Source organism: Siniperca chuatsi, linkage group LG10 (genome assembly GCF_020085105.1).
Source record: "Siniperca chuatsi isolate FFG_IHB_CAS linkage group LG10, ASM2008510v1, whole genome shotgun sequence".
Lineage (NCBI taxonomy): Eukaryota > Metazoa > Chordata > Actinopteri > Centrarchiformes > Sinipercidae > Siniperca > Siniperca chuatsi.
The window spans coordinates 29,383,911-29,403,228 of record NC_058051.1 but is presented as its reverse complement, the minus strand read 5'-3'; the positions used below and the strand labels follow the sequence as shown (position 1 = coordinate 29,403,228).

Here is a 19,318-nt window from a genome sequence, read left to right as displayed (position 1 = left end):
AAAGTTTTGATGTATTGCTCTGTTTACACAATTTTTACCTGTTAAATATGAAAATGAAATACAGATAAAGTCCACTTTTTTAATAAGCAATAATGATTTGCCCTGTGGAGAGGAACATGTAAGCGTTGTCACTGCTGACTGGCAGCAGTGTGTCGTCTTTCTCTTCTTTCTCTGACAGTGAAGAGCAGTCAGCTCTGTAAGTACGAGACATCAGAGGACGGGTCAGACTCTCAGCATGACGATGTCGTACAAGACCGGATCCCATTTACTCACAGTGACCTTTGACCTCTATCGTCAGACTATCAAAGTCTGCCCGCAGGCCAGGGAGAGCAGGATGTCTGTGTGTGTGTGTGTGTGTGTGTGTGTGTGTGCGTGTGAATGTTTGATTATTTTGCTGCGTGTGTTATCTGGGTACATGTATGGTCATAGTGTGTCTGTGTGTGCATGCGTCTAACATGAACTTACATATGATCGGAAGTCACTTAGAAGCACAAAGCCTCCGTACAAACGCACACAAACACATTGACACTACGGAGTGACTGCAGTCAGCGAAGGTCCTCGCAAGTACAGTGATTAACACTGTTAAGTATCTGGTGGCGTTGACCAGCATCACGTCGGCAGCTTTGTTCACTGTGACGATTTTTTTCTCTTATTCATCATTTGGAAATCCCCTGTGTGTGTGTGTGTGTGTGTGTGTGTGTGTGTGTGTGTGTGTGCATCCAGTTGAGGCTTCATCATGTGGCTTCTTGTGTGTTTGGTTGGATGAGTGTGAGCATGTTTGCATATCTGTGTGTGTGTGTGTGTGTGTGTGTGTATCCCTATTTGGCAGTCCACGTGTTTGTATGAATACTTTTACATCCATGTTTGTTCATATATTTGCATACGTTACTGTGTGTGTGTGTGTGTGTGTGTGTCTTGATCTGTTGCTGTGTTTGTGTGTGATTACATATCTGCATGCGTGTGCTTTTGTGTAGTTTTGTACTTGTGTGTGTGTGTGTGTGTGTGTGTGTGCGTGTGTGTCCCAGCCAGGAGTCAGCAGCAGACCTCGTCCTCGACACCCACTCACACTCCCTCCAGCTGACTGGCACCATGGCAACCAAGAGATCCAGCCAGCCGAGCAGGCGAGGCGGCCAGGGCCCTGTTAGTGTGTGTGTGTGTGTGTGTGTGTGTGTGTGTGTGTGCACTCTTGTGTCCATATCTGCGTGTTAAGGTGGGTCTCACTGATTTGTCTCTTCAGGTCTTGTTTGTGTATATTGTGTGTGTGTGTACCGGGAGCGTTTGCATATATGTGCATAAACCCTCTTGCACTCATTCCCAGCTATGTTGTACACGTGTTAGCTCATGCTTACATACATACATGCATGTGAATGAGAGTGAGCACAAATGCATTTGTGTGGATGGTGAATGTTCATTTAGGCATGCAGTCGTATGGCTGCATAGCTGCGTGTGTGTGTGTCTGGAGGCGTGTGTGTGTGTATGTGTGTGTGGGGTTGTTGTTCGGCTGTTGCTGGGTCGGAATGAGGAGGGTTTTTTTCCCATGGATGCCGCAGGAAAGGGATCAGGGCTGAGAGAGGCTGGGCGGCGTTCTCCTCATCAACTTCTCTTTTTGAGCACAGGACAACGCTATCGCTAACTACTAACTATTTCTGAATACATTACCAACAAAGGTCAATCAGACTTTGTAGTCTAGGTGCTTAGACAATCAGACCCCCAAAAATACAGACATTAGATCAAAAATAATAAATAAACACCACGTGGAAAAGGCTTAAACTCTGAAATTAAAAGGAATAATTCAAGATTTTAGAAAATAAGCTTATTCGCTTTCTCGTCGGGAGTTAGATGAGAAAATCGAAACCACTCTCATGTCTGTATGCTAAATATGAAAAACCCCTTTCACACATGCAGTCTATCCCTGAAATGTTCAGGGGAAATGCCTGTATGGATTTGTTGTGAATGAAAGCGGTAACATTGCAGGGACAAGCATTTAAAGGGTTACGTCCGTCTGACGAATGACGCTTTCACATGGAGCTAGCGAACCAATCACAAGACTCCGTTGATGACGTATTTGAATCCGCGACTTGTTCGTGGTTGCCTTCCTTGCCAGTGCTTTCGCGGGTGATTTGATAAACAAGCACTACAAGTTCTTTTGTTTGCAACAAAGCTCGCAAACTTGTTGAATATTAAATACATATACAACAGCTCCTCGCCCGCCATGTTTCTGAAAATAATGAGATGTCTTCCAGTTCCGCCGCCGTCGTGTACATATACATCCGGCCTTCCCCCACCTTCTTCTTCTGTTGAGTTTTATGGCGGTTGGCATCCATAAGTCCCTTGCACCATCTATTCCAGCTTTGCTATGGCATGCGTGAAAAGGTGCAAGACTGAAATGTTCTTGAATGAAGCTGCATGTGTAAATAGTGAAAATCACTAGTGATGCCTGAAAGGTTAACCCAGTAATTTACTGGGAACTATGTGTGAAAGAGGCTAAACTTTGTTAGCTTAGCTTAGCATAACCAGGTATCTGCTGGTCTTGAAAAGACTTAAAAAAAAAAAAAAAAAACCCACTGAAATCAGTTTTCTAAAAAAAGAAAAACGGCCTCAGACAGTATTCAAAAGTCTTACATTTTATTTACAAAAGTCTTAAATATTTTCTCTAGCTATAAAATGTTTTTGTATCTGATTGTGGGCTATTGGGAGATGTTGCACACTTATGAAATAAAAGGATGTTGTTCGATCCTTCGTGGCCTTTCAGCCAACACTGTCACTACTGCTAGATACAGTAATATCATCTCTGAATGGACGAGTGTTGATTTTAGCGAATGACGAAATTAACTTAAATTAATTAATTAACATTTTTAATTTGTGCATCCATCCTTCCATTTCATGCTGCTCATCTGGAACCAGGTCACATTAATTTAATTCATTATATCATTTGGAATTATTGTTCTATACTGCTGGGTAGTGATGAAAAATGTGATATAATTATAAATAGTTCTAGGTCTTATCCCTACTGGTTGTCCTTCATACTTTAATACTTTGGCTGGTATGATTGTGACGTCTATGTGGTGTTAAAAAGGTCCTAAGAAATCTTTAACTTGTTGAACCTTGCAGAAACCCTGTATAAATACTGGAAATGAGGGGAACATCTAGCCTGGCTTTGCCCAACGGTAAAAAAATGACACCTCAAAAGCTGACAAATAAGTGTAAGTTTCAAGCCACTCTTCCACTTCATCCTGGTTTGGGACAGTTCCCCGCCCTGTTCAGGGCCTCAGCAAACTGACAGTGGAGATTTCAACACTTATAGATTGTGTGTGTGTGACAAACAGTAGAAGAGAAAGAGGAAGAAAAAGGAGAAGAGGACAGTTTCACAGAGAAGGAAATCCAAGAGGCCCAGCCCAGGACGGCCTCGGACACGGCTGGGAGACTCACCCAGAGTGGATAAAAACTGGACTCTGCATCCTGCCACCACAACTGAAGCCAAAACGTGGATGATTGTGGAACGGAAGAAAAGAACCCAAAAGAAAACCTGTTACCAACTTTACAAACAGCTTCATAGTGAATCCACCCTCATTCAATGCAAATATACAGTATTTCCCTATATGGAGATCCAATCTATTGAAATACATACCTTGTATGATGTATATGGAAATATACAACATACTAGATTATTTATATATATATATAGTCTATTTGCACCATAAGGGCATTTGAAACATTTCTTTATCTGTTACCCTTAAATGTTGTAGAATTAATCAGTGAACAGGTTCAGTATGTAAGACTGAATATTTTGGACACTTGATTGATGGATGCGCGCTGTTTCACGGGATAAAATTTGTGACCTGTTTTATTACGGGACATTTTGCTGCTCAACCGTGGAATAAGTCTTTTTTTTCAAAATTCCTAACTCTTTAAACTCCTTAACTCCTAATTTTTTAAAAACTCGTTAACTTCTTAAACAGTTGTATTTAGTCTAATTCCCCTCAAACAGCAGTTGTTTTCCCACCAGCTGCCCTCGATGGGCAAACGTTGGCCTCCCGGACAACGGCACAGAGAGGGAAAAAGGGGGAGCTTGAGGAGAAACTAGAGTGTTTTGAAACACACTTTCACTTCCCATGGTGGAAGGTTATTTTCATCCTCTTGGTCGAGTTTCTCTTTTTTTTTTATCTCCATCGTCTTATTCCTACGGGGAAAGCCAGGGGCCTTCAGATAAGACACCCAGACACAAACATAACGGCCCAGTTTGGAGTCGACTCAACTTCAGTCGTCTTTAAAAAACATATTATGCAGACAGACGCAGCTCTGTTTTTCCTCTCAATACGATATTACAAAATATGTGTCGACATTTATCCTGACACTTTGTGTGTTTCAGAATAAAATCCTTATTTTAGCTAAGACAGTACAACTCTAAAATGATAAAAACGGGAGCTGGGAAGTGGATTTCCTAGTGTCCCTATTTTTTTGTATGATAATTACATATACAGAATTTTAATAATCTATCTCAAAATGACTTATAACTCAAAATTAAAACAAATAATATCTGGTTACACCAGATAAGATTTAAAATAGGTGTTTTCCACAGCAGCCATTTTGACTTGTTATAGTAGGGAAAGCACAGGTGTTACTAACAGTAACAATGGCTCTGCTCTATTCAAGTGTCTCAGTAAGCCGTGACAGTGAGCCAGCATGCACAATACAAGGACACCGAAACTGAAATGTAAAATGAAATCCAGCCACTCATTTTATTATTTACACCTGCGCTTTTACTACTGTGACATGTCAAACTGAAAAAAGGCGTGTCTCGTCAGTTTGACCTTTCAGTTTTTGGATAGAACTGGAACTTGGATGTAGAAAATGTAAATTTAAAATTTGTTTAATTTGAAAATTTCGTTTAGGGGTTCTCACCTTAATATCTCCATAAAATAAACACCCGATTGAAAATAAAAGTAAGCGATAAGTTCAACCTTAAAAACCATTTCATTATAAAATATCACATATATAATATTGAAGTCAAACTTTTTCCAAATGGTTATTTCACACTGTTCTTTGAGTTGCTTAGTGCAGCTTTGGGTCTGCTTACAGTACGAACGTTTCTCAAAAATGTAAATGTGACAGAGAAATTAACACAATAAAGTTTTCTCCAGAGATCCCTATGTGGAAAAAAAACCCCTTGTTTGTGTTGTTGATTTCATTATAAGCTGTGTTGCTTCTCTGAAAAGGAAACGAGGCTGACCTCAGACTATCTATAAGAGATGGGACTCACATGGGGCAACGAGCTGCTAAAGACTGACAGGTGAGGCCTCACGCCCCAAAAGAGGCAAACTGTCAGTCAAACAGTGTGGGATGGGAACTGTGATGTTCTTCCTCGGCTCTTGTTGAGGAGACAGTCAGAGAGATGTTCTACTAAATACTAAATGCATTATATTATTATATTATCCCAGTGTTCATGTTATTGTGTCCACCCCCTGTGTATGACAGGTTTGCAATTTACTGTTTTCTGTTGTTCGCTGTTCTGTTTGTCTCTCTATAGCACTTCTCTAGAGACCAACAGTTGTGTTTTAGCTGCTCTGTGTGTGTGTGTGTGTGTGTGTGTGTGTGTGTGTGTGTGTGTGTGTGTGTGTGTGTGTGTGTGTGTGTGTGTGTGTGAGAGAGAGTGTGTTGACACCACATGATCTCCATGGATCCACCATAACAGCCCTCATACACAGCAACCCACCCACCTTTATTAATGTGAACACATAAACAACCCATAAAAGATGGGACTAGCTAAGAACAAAGAGTCCCAACCCACTTTTAAAAGCATGCACACACACACACACACACACACACACACACACACACATATACATTTATATCCTGCACCCCTTTATGAGACATTTGTCTGCAACAAATCACCAAGACAATACAGCAGTTCAAGGGTACACACTGTTTGAAAGCAGCTGCTGGTAGCATAGGGAACATTGAGGCTATTGCCAAATGAGTCCCATATTTATATTTCTCTGATCTTAGTTCTTTAATATTTCATTCTTACTGTATATAACCTCCACTCACCAAACTGTTTCATTTAAAAAGCAAGATTCAAGGTGCTGGGGCTCATGAGAACCATTCAAATCCCAATCAGTGTTTTTAAATATGCATCAGTGTCTTTCTCAGTTCATGAAAGGCTGGCTTGCTGAATTTCTGACTGATTCAGGAAAAAGTCCATAATTCTTATTTCTCCAGAACAAAGTGTAATGTTCTCTACACTTGGATGTACATATTCTTATATCCTACTCCTAAAAGTCAACTTCTAACTAAATTTCTGCTTTGTCACGAAGATGATTCTGAGATCTTGTACAGCTGGATCCACTATACCAGGCCTATTCTGATATATGACAAAATAAGTAAACTACATATAAAGTGTATGGAAGCAGCTAACGAACATCTCGCTTCCTTCTCATCTCTGTTGAGAGTTCCACATGCGCAGTACCGATCGGGCAGGATGTTTACGGATGTAGCGACACCGCCAATCATATCTTTCACAAGTCAACGTTTTCTCATGTGAGCCCCGACCACGCTTAGCAGCTTTTCAAAACATCTGGCTATTGACAGTCACAAGTAGGGAAGTGCTCTACTGAAAATGTGTCTCTGTCAACCCTGAAACGTAAATCTGACAATGAAAACCGTCAGTTTAATGCTGCCTGGACTGGCAAGTATTTGTTTATTTCACCGCCATCTCCAAACGCCTGCTATTTATTATTACATTCATTCGCATTTGTTTAAATATTGTCATTACCAAAAACAAAAACAAAAAAGGTTTTAAATAGGCTGCTGAAAATGTCTGGCCTGTCTACATTTCCTGGTTTTAAACTCTGGCCCAATTGAATTTGTAACTGAATAGCCCTGCTCTATACTATAGAGGATCCAGCTACAAGTATAATCATTTTGCCAATCAAGGACTTGGACATTAAAAGTTATAAAAGTTTGTTTTCATTTTGTGCTACCAGTAATCTTACAAGACCAGCAGTGTGAAGCTAAACACTCACTGTGATATTTGCTCTGATAAGAGGAGACAAATGGAAGTGACTCTTTCAGGGTTTTTTTTGTGTCGTTATGGCGCTGATACACTGTGGTGTTTGTCATTTCGACACGGGGGGAGCTCGCTTGTCTCTGATTGGTCTACATGTGCCAAAAGTGTCTGTACCAAGTATGTCACATGATGTCTTTCGTTTTAAGGAATTTTAGAAAATCACATTTTACACCCACTGTGTTTAGGACATTGTTTTCATCATGTCTCTGGTCACAGAGTGATCCAGTTTGGAAACAATAGAAGCCCTTTGCATGAAGACAGAGCTTAAGTGACTAAGACTTAAGTGTCATTTTAGGTCAGACACCAAACATTTCCTGTTGCAAAGAACTCGTCTAGTAGTAACTAAAATAAGAAATAATAAGTGTGCAATACATGGTGGGTAAAATTTGACATTTGTCAGGGGAGAAAAAATGGCAGACAAAAGAGTTCCCACCTTGTGGCAGTTTTCTCCAGCTGGAAGCGTTTGTCTGTTGAAAGTGTTTAGTGCTCAAAAGACCGTGTTGTTTTAACATTTTAATCAAGGGGATGGCAATAAAAAAAAAAGACAGTTTTTGAAAGATCACCAAAAATGTAAACATCATAAACACAATGATAATCATAATAACCAAAGATGCTCAAAACATTTGACAACAAACATAAGATTTACCAAAATCACAATGTCCGTACCCAACCGACAACTACCCAGACATGTCACTATAGCAGGGGCTTTCAAAGTCTGAGGCTGTGGGCCTCCCCTCACCCCCTCTTAGTTTACTTCCTTTGTTTCGCTCAATTCGTGGATGCCTATGGGATCATAATTATGTTATTTGATCCCATAGACACTCAACAATTGAGCCAAGATAGCCTAATATTGCTGTTTGACATACCTTCAGACTACATCAAATACATAAAAAAGGTCTGTCCTAGGGCATTTATTAGTTTCTGACTCTGGGACAGTGGGAACAAATCCCCAAAACGGCTGTATCTCTGAACTATCTATTTAACCAAATCACACACACGTAGGCTAATTCTATGTGATCTCCTTTTGATAACTAAAAACTAATGTAATATTTTTTTTCACTTCCTTTCACTGAGCTTCCCCTGAAACAGTTTGGAGCCCCCCCCCCCTGGTGAGGCCTGCCTCCCACTCTGAAAACCTCTGCACTATAGCAACAAGTACCGAATCCCTTAGCCAGTTTTAACTCAGACTTATGGCGGCTAATTTTGGTCAGTCAAAATAAATAAATTTTTAATACTCATGCTGTCTCAATCAGACAAGTCTGACTCAAGAGTTGAGTTAAGATGCAGCTCTCTGTATTTGTGTTAAGAATGTGTCTGGTAAAATAATAATTGTTATTGTTTTATCCCTTCCAGGATTGCCTGTGCCAGTTCTGCTCTGGAAGAAGATCACTAGAAGCCTGATCCCACAGAGTGAAGCTCCTGTACTCCCCCGTCTGTCTGCACATAATCAAGGTTACTGAACACAGCAGTAAACATACCCACATACACCCTGATACAGAGATATGCACTCATGTATCTATGAGCGCAAACAGAGTGTAAATGCACATGCAGATGCGGTCTCTTCCACACTGTAACTGCTCCCAAGAAAACTTCTAAAACTATGGCAGACTGATGATATGGGTGGATGCAGCTCAGGTGGTAGAGCGGGTTCAGGTTGACCAGTAATTGGTGGTTTGGTTCCTGTCTCTTCCTGTCCACAGTGTGACACTGGACCTCAAATTGCTCCTAAATGTATGTGCATGTGAGAAAAATTTAGGTCACTTTGGACAAAGGCGTCTGCCGAATCTAAAGTTTTATGAATTTGTTTTGAGGTTTGTCTGTGCTCTTCAAGAAAATGTCTATTTGAAAAGGTGATTTCAGCTCATACTCAGTCCAAACATCTTTTTTTTTTCTCTTCTCAATTATCAACTTCAACTTTCACTTTATTGTCAACCAATGGGAAATTTGTCTTGCAACACAGGTGAAACACAGAACACATAACCTTCATCAATGGTTAAAACACCATCACCGTCATCACTCACCAATATTTAAATGGAAGACTCATTCGCGTATTTAATAGTTTAATTGCATGAGAGATAAAAGCATTGCCTTCCACACGGGAGAGGCGCAAACTCTCCATACAGAGGACGGAGAGGACTGGAGCCTCTCTTGCAGAAAATGAGAAAATGAGTGAGACAGATCAGGAAGTTTAACACCTATGGTTTTCACTGGCCGCTTGTTGAAATACTTTCCAGAAACAAGGCAGAATAAGTCAGATCATGACGTCCTTTGTAAAAAGTCTACAAAAGTATTGATTTGCATCAAAATTTAATTAACAGATTATCTGACGAGGTAGATGTGATGGATAAAAGAAGATTTTCAGGCTCAGTACCAATACTGTAAGATAAGTATTTATGACGACAGCTTGTCTCTCACTGTGTGTGTGTGTGTGTGTGTGTGTGTGTGTGTGTGTGTGTCTCTACTGAAACCTCCTTTGTTTTTGCCCACAGCTGTTCTATTTTACTCGAGTGAAAGGGATTGCTGGTTAATAGTGTAGTAGGCAATAAAAGGTTCATTGATCACCCATTAAACTGCATGTTGTTTGTTATCAGCCCATAACTGAAAGGTATTTTTTCCTCGCTAGACTTTCAATGGAAATAGGCTTTTGTAGCAGTGGAAATCTGTCATGTTTTTATTAAAATAATGGTTTATGACCGAAACGCTTATTTCAGGATAGTCTACACATTAAGGGTTCATTCAAAGTGACACTAAGCTTTCCCGTTTTAATTTGTTACTGCTGTGACAACACACGTGCGTCAGTGAAGCAGCTCCAGGTTGGACATCTGGACAGTTCTGAGTGTCGATTTCTCTCGCGTTCACGTTCAGATCACATTCCCCTCATACAGTATAATTCTAGCTTATCCAGAAGCAATATGACTGACAGCGTTATTTAAGACACGCAAGCAAGAATAACAAAATTTGTCCCATCTGTTATTGATATGTAAACACTTACATACAATAATATGTATGTCAACATGTAGCTTAGATTTTCAAAACAGAAAGAGAGTTAAGTATAAACTGCGGGAAATTGTGATTTAAAGGAAGATATTTTAAGAATGGAAGAATAAACTTCTTTCAGGCTGAACAAACCAGATCAGGAACATGATGTGAACTGTCAGACCGGGTGGTGTTCCTCTTTAAGGGAGCTAGAGGATGCTGTGTTGGGGGAGTGTTTTCAGAAGCCTGGTTTAGTGCCAGCTTCCTTATTTTGATGTGTGTGCTGTAGCTGTTTCTACAGCGGGTTACTGGCCTGTTTGTATCTCGGCTCGCTCCAGTGATTTCAAGGCTGCATCTGACTGTCGGATGGAGGCTAGATGACAGTTAAACACCTCAGCTGGGAATCGTCCTCAAAAAAAAAAAAGAATTGCTTTAAGTTGATAATCTATCCTAGTATAGGGCTTGTTGGGTTAGTTTTTGCTAAAACTAGAAGAAAGAAATACAATCGGGTGCAGGGGAGATAAGAAACCAAAACATTTCTCCTCCAAAAAAGCAAAAGAAATACTTAAATAGCCTCGCTTCTTGCTGTTTAAACTGATAGCCGTGCAATATGTTTTCCTCAGTCTGGATCCTCGAATCAGTGGATCCATTTCTCATTTGGGTTTGTTGTCTTTCATTTCAAGTGATTCACTTACGAAAGGGTGATTCCTGTCATGACCTCAGTGGCTAAAATGCACAAACTCATGGTGCTTCAAGCCACTTTGGAATAAAACCTCCCATTAAATGTCGTCGTTAATGAAAGTAATGTTAAGTGTTAATCAATAAAATCAAATCTGATATCACGGGCGCTTCAGAGTGCTGCTCGTGATTGGTTTTTGTTTTATTGTGTTATAAAATAACAGGCAAAGCAGGTTTATTTGTATAGCACCTTTTAACAACAAGGCCATTCAAAGCTCATCACATAAGACGTTAAATGGCAAAAGACACATAAATAAAATAATAATAATAAAACTGAATAAACAGAAGAATAAACAAATTGTAGAGACATTAATAAATAGCCCCAGATGAAGTTTAATAAAAGGCAGTGGCAAACAGAAAAGTTTTAAGCCCCAGCAGACCTCGTTTTCTGGGAGTTTGTTGCATAGAAACTGAGTGCAGTTTAGTTTTGACCCATGGGACAGGGAGCAGACCTGCCCCAGATCACCTGAGAGGTGCTCACGTAGCCGCAGGTCACAAATGTATTTTGGCCCTGAACCATTCAGTGTTGTATAAACCACCGGTAGTCTTTTAAAGTCAATTCTTTGACGCACAGGAAGCCAAAGGTCTGAGAACTGGACTGACGGGATCCAGTCTCCTGGTCTTAGCGGAGAGAGACTTGTAAAGACGACTGAAGATAAAAGTGTGGGCAGGTTTCTGTAAGTCTTGCTTAGACAGAAGGATTTTTGCTTTATTTTCAAGATGACAGCAGGCTGATTTTGTAATTGTCTTAATATGGATGTTAAAATTTAGATCCACGACTACACCAAGATCTCCGGCTTGTCTTGTGGCCTTTAGCAATGGGGATTCTGGGTGAGCACCTTTTTTTTTTTTAGTTTTTTCACTAAAACTTTACTTATTGAATTTCCACAAGTGGCACGGAAGAGCTTCGGTTCAGATTTTAAACAAACAGAACAGATAAAAAAGCAAAAAGGGGAAAGAAAGGCTGAAAGAAACAAAAACAAACTGCACATACGCAACAAGGGATTTGGTCTCCAATGAGAAATAAAAAGTTGCACAGTTACAAGAAGAAATACATCTATATGCAGGTGGAGCGCACAACAATAAGAGACAAAAGAACTTGTTTAAACAACTAAAATGCAGAATATGGAATGGGAGTTTGGCAGTCTGGGTTGGCAGTGAAAGTTAATTTATCAGCATGTGGACACAGAAAGGGTCGTCGTCCCAGTTGCAGACACTGGGACGACGACCCTTTCTGTGTCCATTATTATTTATGTATTTCTCCAGTTTAACAAAGTAGAAAATGAACGGTTGGTAAAGCTGGGAGCGCTGACTTTTAGTTGTTCCGTGGCACCAAACATCCATTTCAAACTAAAGCCAGGGTATTTTCATACATCGCTTGTTCTCATCTATCAACTTTTCTCACTGTCACCTAAAGAAATGTCCTTTTTAATCAACACAGTACCTGGAAGAAGTGGAAAATGTGATAAATAATAGATTAGGCCTTCTGCAGAGCACCAAACAATCATGTTATATGGGAAACTTGTTGAATGTCCATGCGTTTGTTTTGTCCTTTTTACTATAAGATCTCCAAACAGATATATATATATATATTTTTTTTTGTGTGTGTGGACATTTTAGGGTGTATTCTCACTTGTCATCACTTCGGTTTGTGTTACATCCCCTTTTGACATCTGCGGGACCGTCTCACAGCGGTGCGCCGAGCGTTTTTTGGTCATTTTTTGGACACTTCCTGCTTTTTAAACTCGAGCCTGCAGCCTGCATGTCCTGTTGAGTCAGCCCGGGTTAACAGGCTGGGCTGGCGGTGTGTCGCAGCAGTGTGTTTGTAGGCTGTGTGTTTAGGACTACAGCTGCTGCTGCTGTTGGGAAGGCGATATCACCTAATCGTATATATTTGAGGAGCGAGGAAATGAGGCGTAGCGTTGCGCTTTAAGTGTGCCAGAGGAAGAAGGATAAACAGGATTCAAACAGGTGTCCGGTTGTCTCCCATCAGCCCGGGCCCGGAGGAGGAAGAGACAGGGAAGGTGACAAAGAGGAAAACAAGAAAACGAGGAGTGGGGGGGGGGATAATAATCTGAAGATTTGTCAAGAAACAGCGCTGTCAATGGGGAAATCTGTCCGCTAATGTGGACGTGTCCATAATTTCTGTAAACCGTGCGCTCCGTCGGCTCAGCGGCGCTGGAGACGCCAAACCAGCGAGAACCCCCGTCTTTTAACATCACAAATCGCTTGTTTTTTTGTTGTTGTTTTTTTTTTTAAGGCAGAATAGGCGAAGATAGGGAGCCGCGCATCAGCTTTCGCCTTTCTCTCTCAAGAGGAGGAAGAGGAGGTGATACAAGAAGGGAGGCGGTGACCGACATCCCCCACGGGACAGGCCGACCGACCCACGCTTCTAACAGGTGTGTCTGAGGAGGGCATATCGCTCCGATCTGCGCCGCCCGTCCTGCCCGGGTCTGCCTCCGGGTCCCTTCCTCCGTCTCATTGTTCCTGGTCGAAATTACATCCAAGCAGGGGCCGGCTTGGAGTTAAATTTGGCCGTTTTTGGCGTCCCGGTGAGCGCTTGTTCCTTTCTTCTCTCGGTCTCTTCGCAGCTATCCGTTGATGCGTAATAGCGGCGAGGAGGAAAGGAGGAGGAGGTTGGGTCCAAACGGCTAATTTTGAGACGTTAATTTAAAAAAACCAAACAAAAAAAACCAAACAAAAACCGAATCGGACTTTGTAGCGAGGTCTTTTCTTGAGGAATGGAGACATTTTTATAGGGTTGAACTGGTCGTTTCAGAGCTTAAGGGGACATTTGAAGATTTTGTTTGATCCCCCCCACACACACACCACCACCACCACCAGATTTGTAGGTTTGGACGGATTTCGCCCCCCCCTGGTGAAAGGACAGAAAGCCGCCGTTGCTCCGGTGGTTTCGGCGACGTTCGCTGGACCAACCGAACCCGATCCCGACGAATTTTAACGGACAACAAAGTGGGTCTTTTTAAGGGACTCTCTCTCTCTCTCTGTCTCTCTCTCTGTCTCTCTTGTTAAAACAAAGTGTTTTATCATGACAACGAGGAAAGCCAGCAGTGTGGAGGACACGGTGACCACCTCTGCCTCCGCCAACCACCAGCACCAGAACCAGCCGAGGAGCCGGAGTCCCAGCAGCGGGGTTCCGGCGTCCGAGGCGGCGGGCGGAGGGGCGGAGATGTTCGGCGAATTTCAGGACTGGTGCCTGCGGACGTACGGGGACTCCGGCAAGACCAAGACCGTGACCCGGCGTAAATACAACAAAATCCTCCAGACTCTGCTCCAGGGGGACGAGGAGAACAGCAACGGGGTGTTTCTGCATGAGAAAGGCAACAACCACATCAACGCCAAATTTAAATTCTGGGTCAAGTCCAAAGGCTTCCAGGTCGGGACGCTGCAGGACGCCAAGAACGGGTCATCGGACAGACCGGTGCTGTATGTCCCCATCAAGGCGACGGTTAGTGCATCTTCCTCTTTCACTCTGGGCTGTGTGTGTGTGTGTGTGCATGAGTGTCCCGTTTTCATGATGCCTGGGTGTCCATCTCTATTAGGCTACCCTTATTTGCCTAAAAGAAATAAGGTGTGTGTGTGTGTGTGTGTGTGTGTGTGTGTGTGTGTAGCCTGAAGCTGTACAACACAACTTTCCCTGGCTCAGTGCCATGGCTACAGCAAACACCTGTTCCAGTGCAGAGCTGAGCCGGTTAGTGGTTTTGCACTGGTACTTTAAAAACCCCAAAACACAATGTTTATTTTACCAGCCTGCCCCCCCCCCTTTGACTGACAGACGGTATGCTGGAAGAGCTGCTCGCCAAGCAAGTGATTATTTTCATTATCGATTTCATTTGTTTATCTTGTAATCAATCAATTGATTATTTATTTACAGGAATAATGGCATGCACCTGACACGGTTCACCAGAGCCCAAAGTGATCAATTTGTAATGAAATGAAACCAAGAACAGGAAACGACTATTGGCATTTAAATGCTGTGACCAGCCAACTCCTATAAATATCTGCAAGTGACTAAAAATGACGCTTCTGTTATGACAGCTATGGAAATTAAAATGGCAGTGACAGTTATAAGTCATCCAGGCATAGAAACTTGCTGTTTCTGTGCGTTTAGTCCAGTTTGGCTTAGTACTGCCGGGTATCACAACTGCAATTGATTAATGATTAACTGACAGATTTTTCCAGCTGGTACATCACTGAATGTGACAATGCAAGGCAGTAATCTAGTCCAGTTTCTCACTTTTTTCCTTCGTGTCAGTCTAGTGATGACCTTTGACCTTTGGCCCGTGGCGGCCTGACTCCATACTAAAACACTTCGTGTTGGTTTTTCTTTTAATTCGTCACCCGTCTGTATGTTGGCACCGACAACAACACACACAGGCAGGAATGGGTGTCATGTGACCACACGGAGAGGATAGTCGCATATTTGTCTGTTAATTTATCAGCATGTGAAAATGACAGATTTGTCTACAAGTAATTTACACCTCCCTCTCTTCACGGTGGTATATGGTGTACTATAAATGTTCCTTGTATTCTTCTTAGTTCTCCTGCATTCTTCATACTCTATCATCTGCTCATTTAATATTTTAATAATCTAATAAATCTGCTTTTTAGCAGTTTCAGGTCCTGCTGTTGACTTGATCTAACTTGAGAAAAAGGTGCGATGTTGAGATGTTTTTGTTGATGTTGTGTTCTTGGGGTGAGAAAATGTTAAGAAAGGCGCTTGTGTTGGTGAAGTGAGGAAGTGTAGGAGAAGGAGGGGAAGGAAAGTGTGTACTTGTGCTTTTACACACTGCAGAGGGTCCAACATCCAGAACCATTAAGTCGACTCAGTTGTGTTGCACCCTGAAGACAAACAGTAAATTAACCTGGATGCCCTGAATAAGCTAATTTTAACCAACAGATGTTAGGTGTGATGATACAACCATATAATAATGATGTCTTGTATGCACACGTGCAGAAGCTTCTTCCTCACTGTCAAATGTTTCTTGAAGTTGATACAGGCTTGATCATCATTATGTCGTATCAGTTAGTTATACACAGAAGCAAAACAAACATTTCGTGGTTTATTATTCAAATCTATTTGTAAAGGTTGCGTCCAAAAAAGTAGCCACTATTACAAACACTGACTCATAATCTTACCAAATAATAGTTTTCCAGAAGGTAAAGCCCATTATGGTTAATTTAGAGTCAAAATCTTCTTAAAGGGCAGACACGCATTACCATTGTTAAGCTGATATTATTTGGGTAGTGCTGAAACGTTTAGTCGAATAATTGACAATTTTGATTGTCAATTAATCGTTCACGTTATTTATCCCGCAGATATTTACCGCTTCCAGCTTCTCGAATGTGATGTACTTGTGTTCGTTTAGCATCTTTGCAAATTGAATATATTTGGGTTTTGGACGTCACCTCGGGCCTCCCTGAACTTGTGATGGAGATTTTTCATTCTGTACATTAATTAATACAAAAATTAATTGAAAAAAAGAATCCACAGATTAATCAGTAATGAAAATAATCGTTAGCTGCAGCTCTGGATTCAGGTGGCTGAGGAAAGAGTGTACAGTCCTCTCATCATCCACCATTTCATCCAGATTTGGCTTTTTGGGGTCTTTTTTTGCCTTTTATTCATAGTGCAGCTGAAGATAGTCCATGTCGCTGCTGCGGTAAGGTAATGGCGCGCACGCTCCCCCAGGTGAGCTACCGGGGCGCCCCCAGATTTGGCTTTTTTATTATCAGTTCCTTCTGGCATTGCAGCATCAGTGAGCAATACTAATTGTTCATTGTCTATTGATGTCAAAGCGGTGTTCTCACACTCTTGAGGAGTTGTCTAGCGACACAACTGTAATCACAGCGTACCTGTTGCTCAGTGTGTTGTCCTCTGTGTTCATTCAGATGTTCAGTATGTCCTCCTCTCTGACTGAAGAGACCGAAAAAGCCCGTAAATGCGGTCTGAGGTCTGTTCCCTCATCATGACTTTTGCTGTGTTTTCTAAGCAGAATCATCCGTATTTTCCAGATACGTGCTGGTAAAAACAATTTGTGTAGCTGTCGCAGTCTGTATCTGCAGACTGACGCTCACATCAGGTTGTTCAAATGGCTAAACAGACAGGTTGACGCGATGCAGGTGCATTGCTGTGGAGATGAGGAGGGTTTGAGGTGCTGGTTGGCATGGTTACCGCTTGGCTAATTTCACCCTGTCCCATATCATTTCATATTCAGATTAAGATCAGGAGTATCGCAGTCAGGAATGGGAATCCTCTTGCAGAGTTTATCTTTGGTAAATCCCTCTCCGTCCTCTCTCTCTCTCTCTCTCTCTCTCTCTCTCTCTCTCTCTCTCTCTCTCTCTCTCTCTCTCTCTCTCTCTCTCTCTCTCTCTCTGTCTTGGCAGCAGCAGGTCTGTTGAGTCTGTTCAGTATCTGAGGATTGGGCTGTTTAGACTGGAGAGAGAGAGAGAGAGAGACCCCTCCTGTTTTCTTTTGAACTTACTGAGTGTCTGTGTTCTGTTTCTAAACATACCTGGACCGATGTTAGAAAGAGCGTGGACGTTTTAGCCTCACTTCCATAAAATGATTACATGGTGTAGACTGAGATTAGTATTACCGGGTTGGTTCACCCAAATCACAAAAAGCAGATTTTCTCACTTCTCTCTGGCGGTATCGAACAGTGCAGATAGATTTTGGTTTAAAAATATCCAGGTTAAGATGTATTCGTCTCTGCCCCCGCCCCAATACAATGGAGGTGAATGTAATTTTGTTTGCGGTGCTCACTGCGCTGAAATGTTACATTTTAAAAACTCTGTCACACAATGTCGTGGATACTCTGGATAATCTAGAGAACACAATGTTAAAAGTTTCACGGACTATTGTTTTTCAGTTCCAATGAAAACTCACTGTAGACGTCAGTGTAACATAGCAAGGTCTGGTGATTGTCCCGAAGGTCTGGGAATTGTTCACATTGTTTTTAGAAGGACTGGTTGCTGTTGATTTTTAAAAAGTTGTAAGGCTCAATACTTTGTTTTGATTTGTGTGTCCAGGCTGCACCCCCAATTATTATTATTTGATGATCAGCGTTTACTTGTACTTGCCACATATGTATTGGAGTGTTCTTGTAGCAAAATCTCTCTTTTCTCTTTCTGTAAAACCAGTAAAATATTTTTGATGACTCATCTTGACCTTGTATACATAAATGTGTCCAATCAAGTGCGATTTGGGGTTACTAGCTAACCCCGCCCATCATATAAAACCACACTTGACTGTTAGCTTCTGGGTCGTAGTGACTAGCAAAGCAATATCACTGTAAGAGGTGTGTGTTTGGATTTCAGTTGGCGACAACTTTGTTTACATTTCCAAAAGAGCGTGGTTGTGCTGTAATTTATTCGTTTCTCCCTCGTTCTCCTCTTTCTGATCTAACAATGCAGGCGAGGGAGGTGTGGGTGGAGGCCAACAGTCCTCGACAGCTCCGTAATTAACTACCGCTCTGTATTGCGCTGGATTCGCCCACTTTTGAGCGATCCAATCACGTCTAAAAGATTTGATTTTTAAATCCTTCTCATAACTAAACCCCTCTGAAATTCATCGTATTACTGAAACTAAAGACGCTCTAACTTCTGTTTCACTGTGACTTTAAGATTAGGGATCCAGAGAATAAATTTGGTACGTGAAGGGCCTCATTGATATACTAACACAAGTGTTTGTGTGTGTGTGCATTAGTCAGCAGTGACAGGTTCTGTAGCCACCTGCCTGTCTCTGTCTGGATGGTGTTAGTCAGCTATGTTTGGATGCTCGATCACTCAAAGCCAGCAACATGTCGCCTCATACCGGGACGACTGAGCAGATCATCTTCCAAATATTTTAAAAAAACACTACCTGGCCCACTATTTAATATTAAGCTATATCAGCTGCAGTGTGTTGTGTTCTGATGTGTGTGTTTACATCAGTAATATTTTTACAACCAGCAGCAATTTTTTTGAATCATGATCAGCTGACTATTCAAACATACATACATTGATATTTGGCAGTGTTAAGTTATTCCACTACTGCAGTTATTATCATGGTCTTCCTCAGTCAGATTCTTCATTTTACCCCCCATATGTGCGGGTTTATGAATGAGTCTCCACTCCCTCCAAAACCACTGCTGAAGTGCATTTGAGCAAGACACGTAAAGGATAAGGCTGGTGTTATTTAGAATTTTTCTTACAGTCAACAAATCCCATTAAAAGATCAATATCAACAATGTGTTAGTCCGTCTCTCAAGCGTATTTGTTTCTACGACATCAATCACAAATCATGGTTTCTTTTTTAATATAGGCTCTCTAAATTCCCCAAACAGCTGGACACTGTAGTTTTTAGCAAATGTTACCCAAACAGGATGATATAGTGCATTTGTTGGGGACTATTTTCAGCGGCGGATTAATCCACATGTGGTGCTGTAGTGAGTGTTTGGGGCAGCAGGGCGGTGTGTGTGGGACGGAGTCAAAATAAACTACAGTGTGTGTGTGTTCATGGTAATGCAGGAACAT

General features: G+C 41.6%; 1 protein-coding gene across 6 annotated transcripts in view; it reads left to right on the top strand.

Moving 5' to 3' along the window:
- LOC122882618 (nucleolar protein 4-like) overlaps positions 1 to 19,318 on the top strand; it is a 187,629-nt gene that overhangs the window by 10,819 nt on the left and 157,492 nt on the right. For 4 of the 6 annotated variants that reach the window (XM_044210188.1, XM_044210189.1, XM_044210190.1 and 1 more), the window contains 2 exons: positions 8,420 to 8,518; positions 13,821 to 14,249. In XM_044210188.1, coding sequence (XP_044066123.1) covers positions 13,830 to 14,249 — 420 coding nt within the window. In that variant the 5' untranslated portion in view covers positions 8,420 to 8,518; positions 13,821 to 13,829. The remainder of the gene's footprint in view (positions 1 to 8,419; positions 8,519 to 13,820; positions 14,250 to 19,318) is intronic. The other 2 variants (XM_044210192.1, XM_044210191.1) reach the window with 1 other exon arrangement.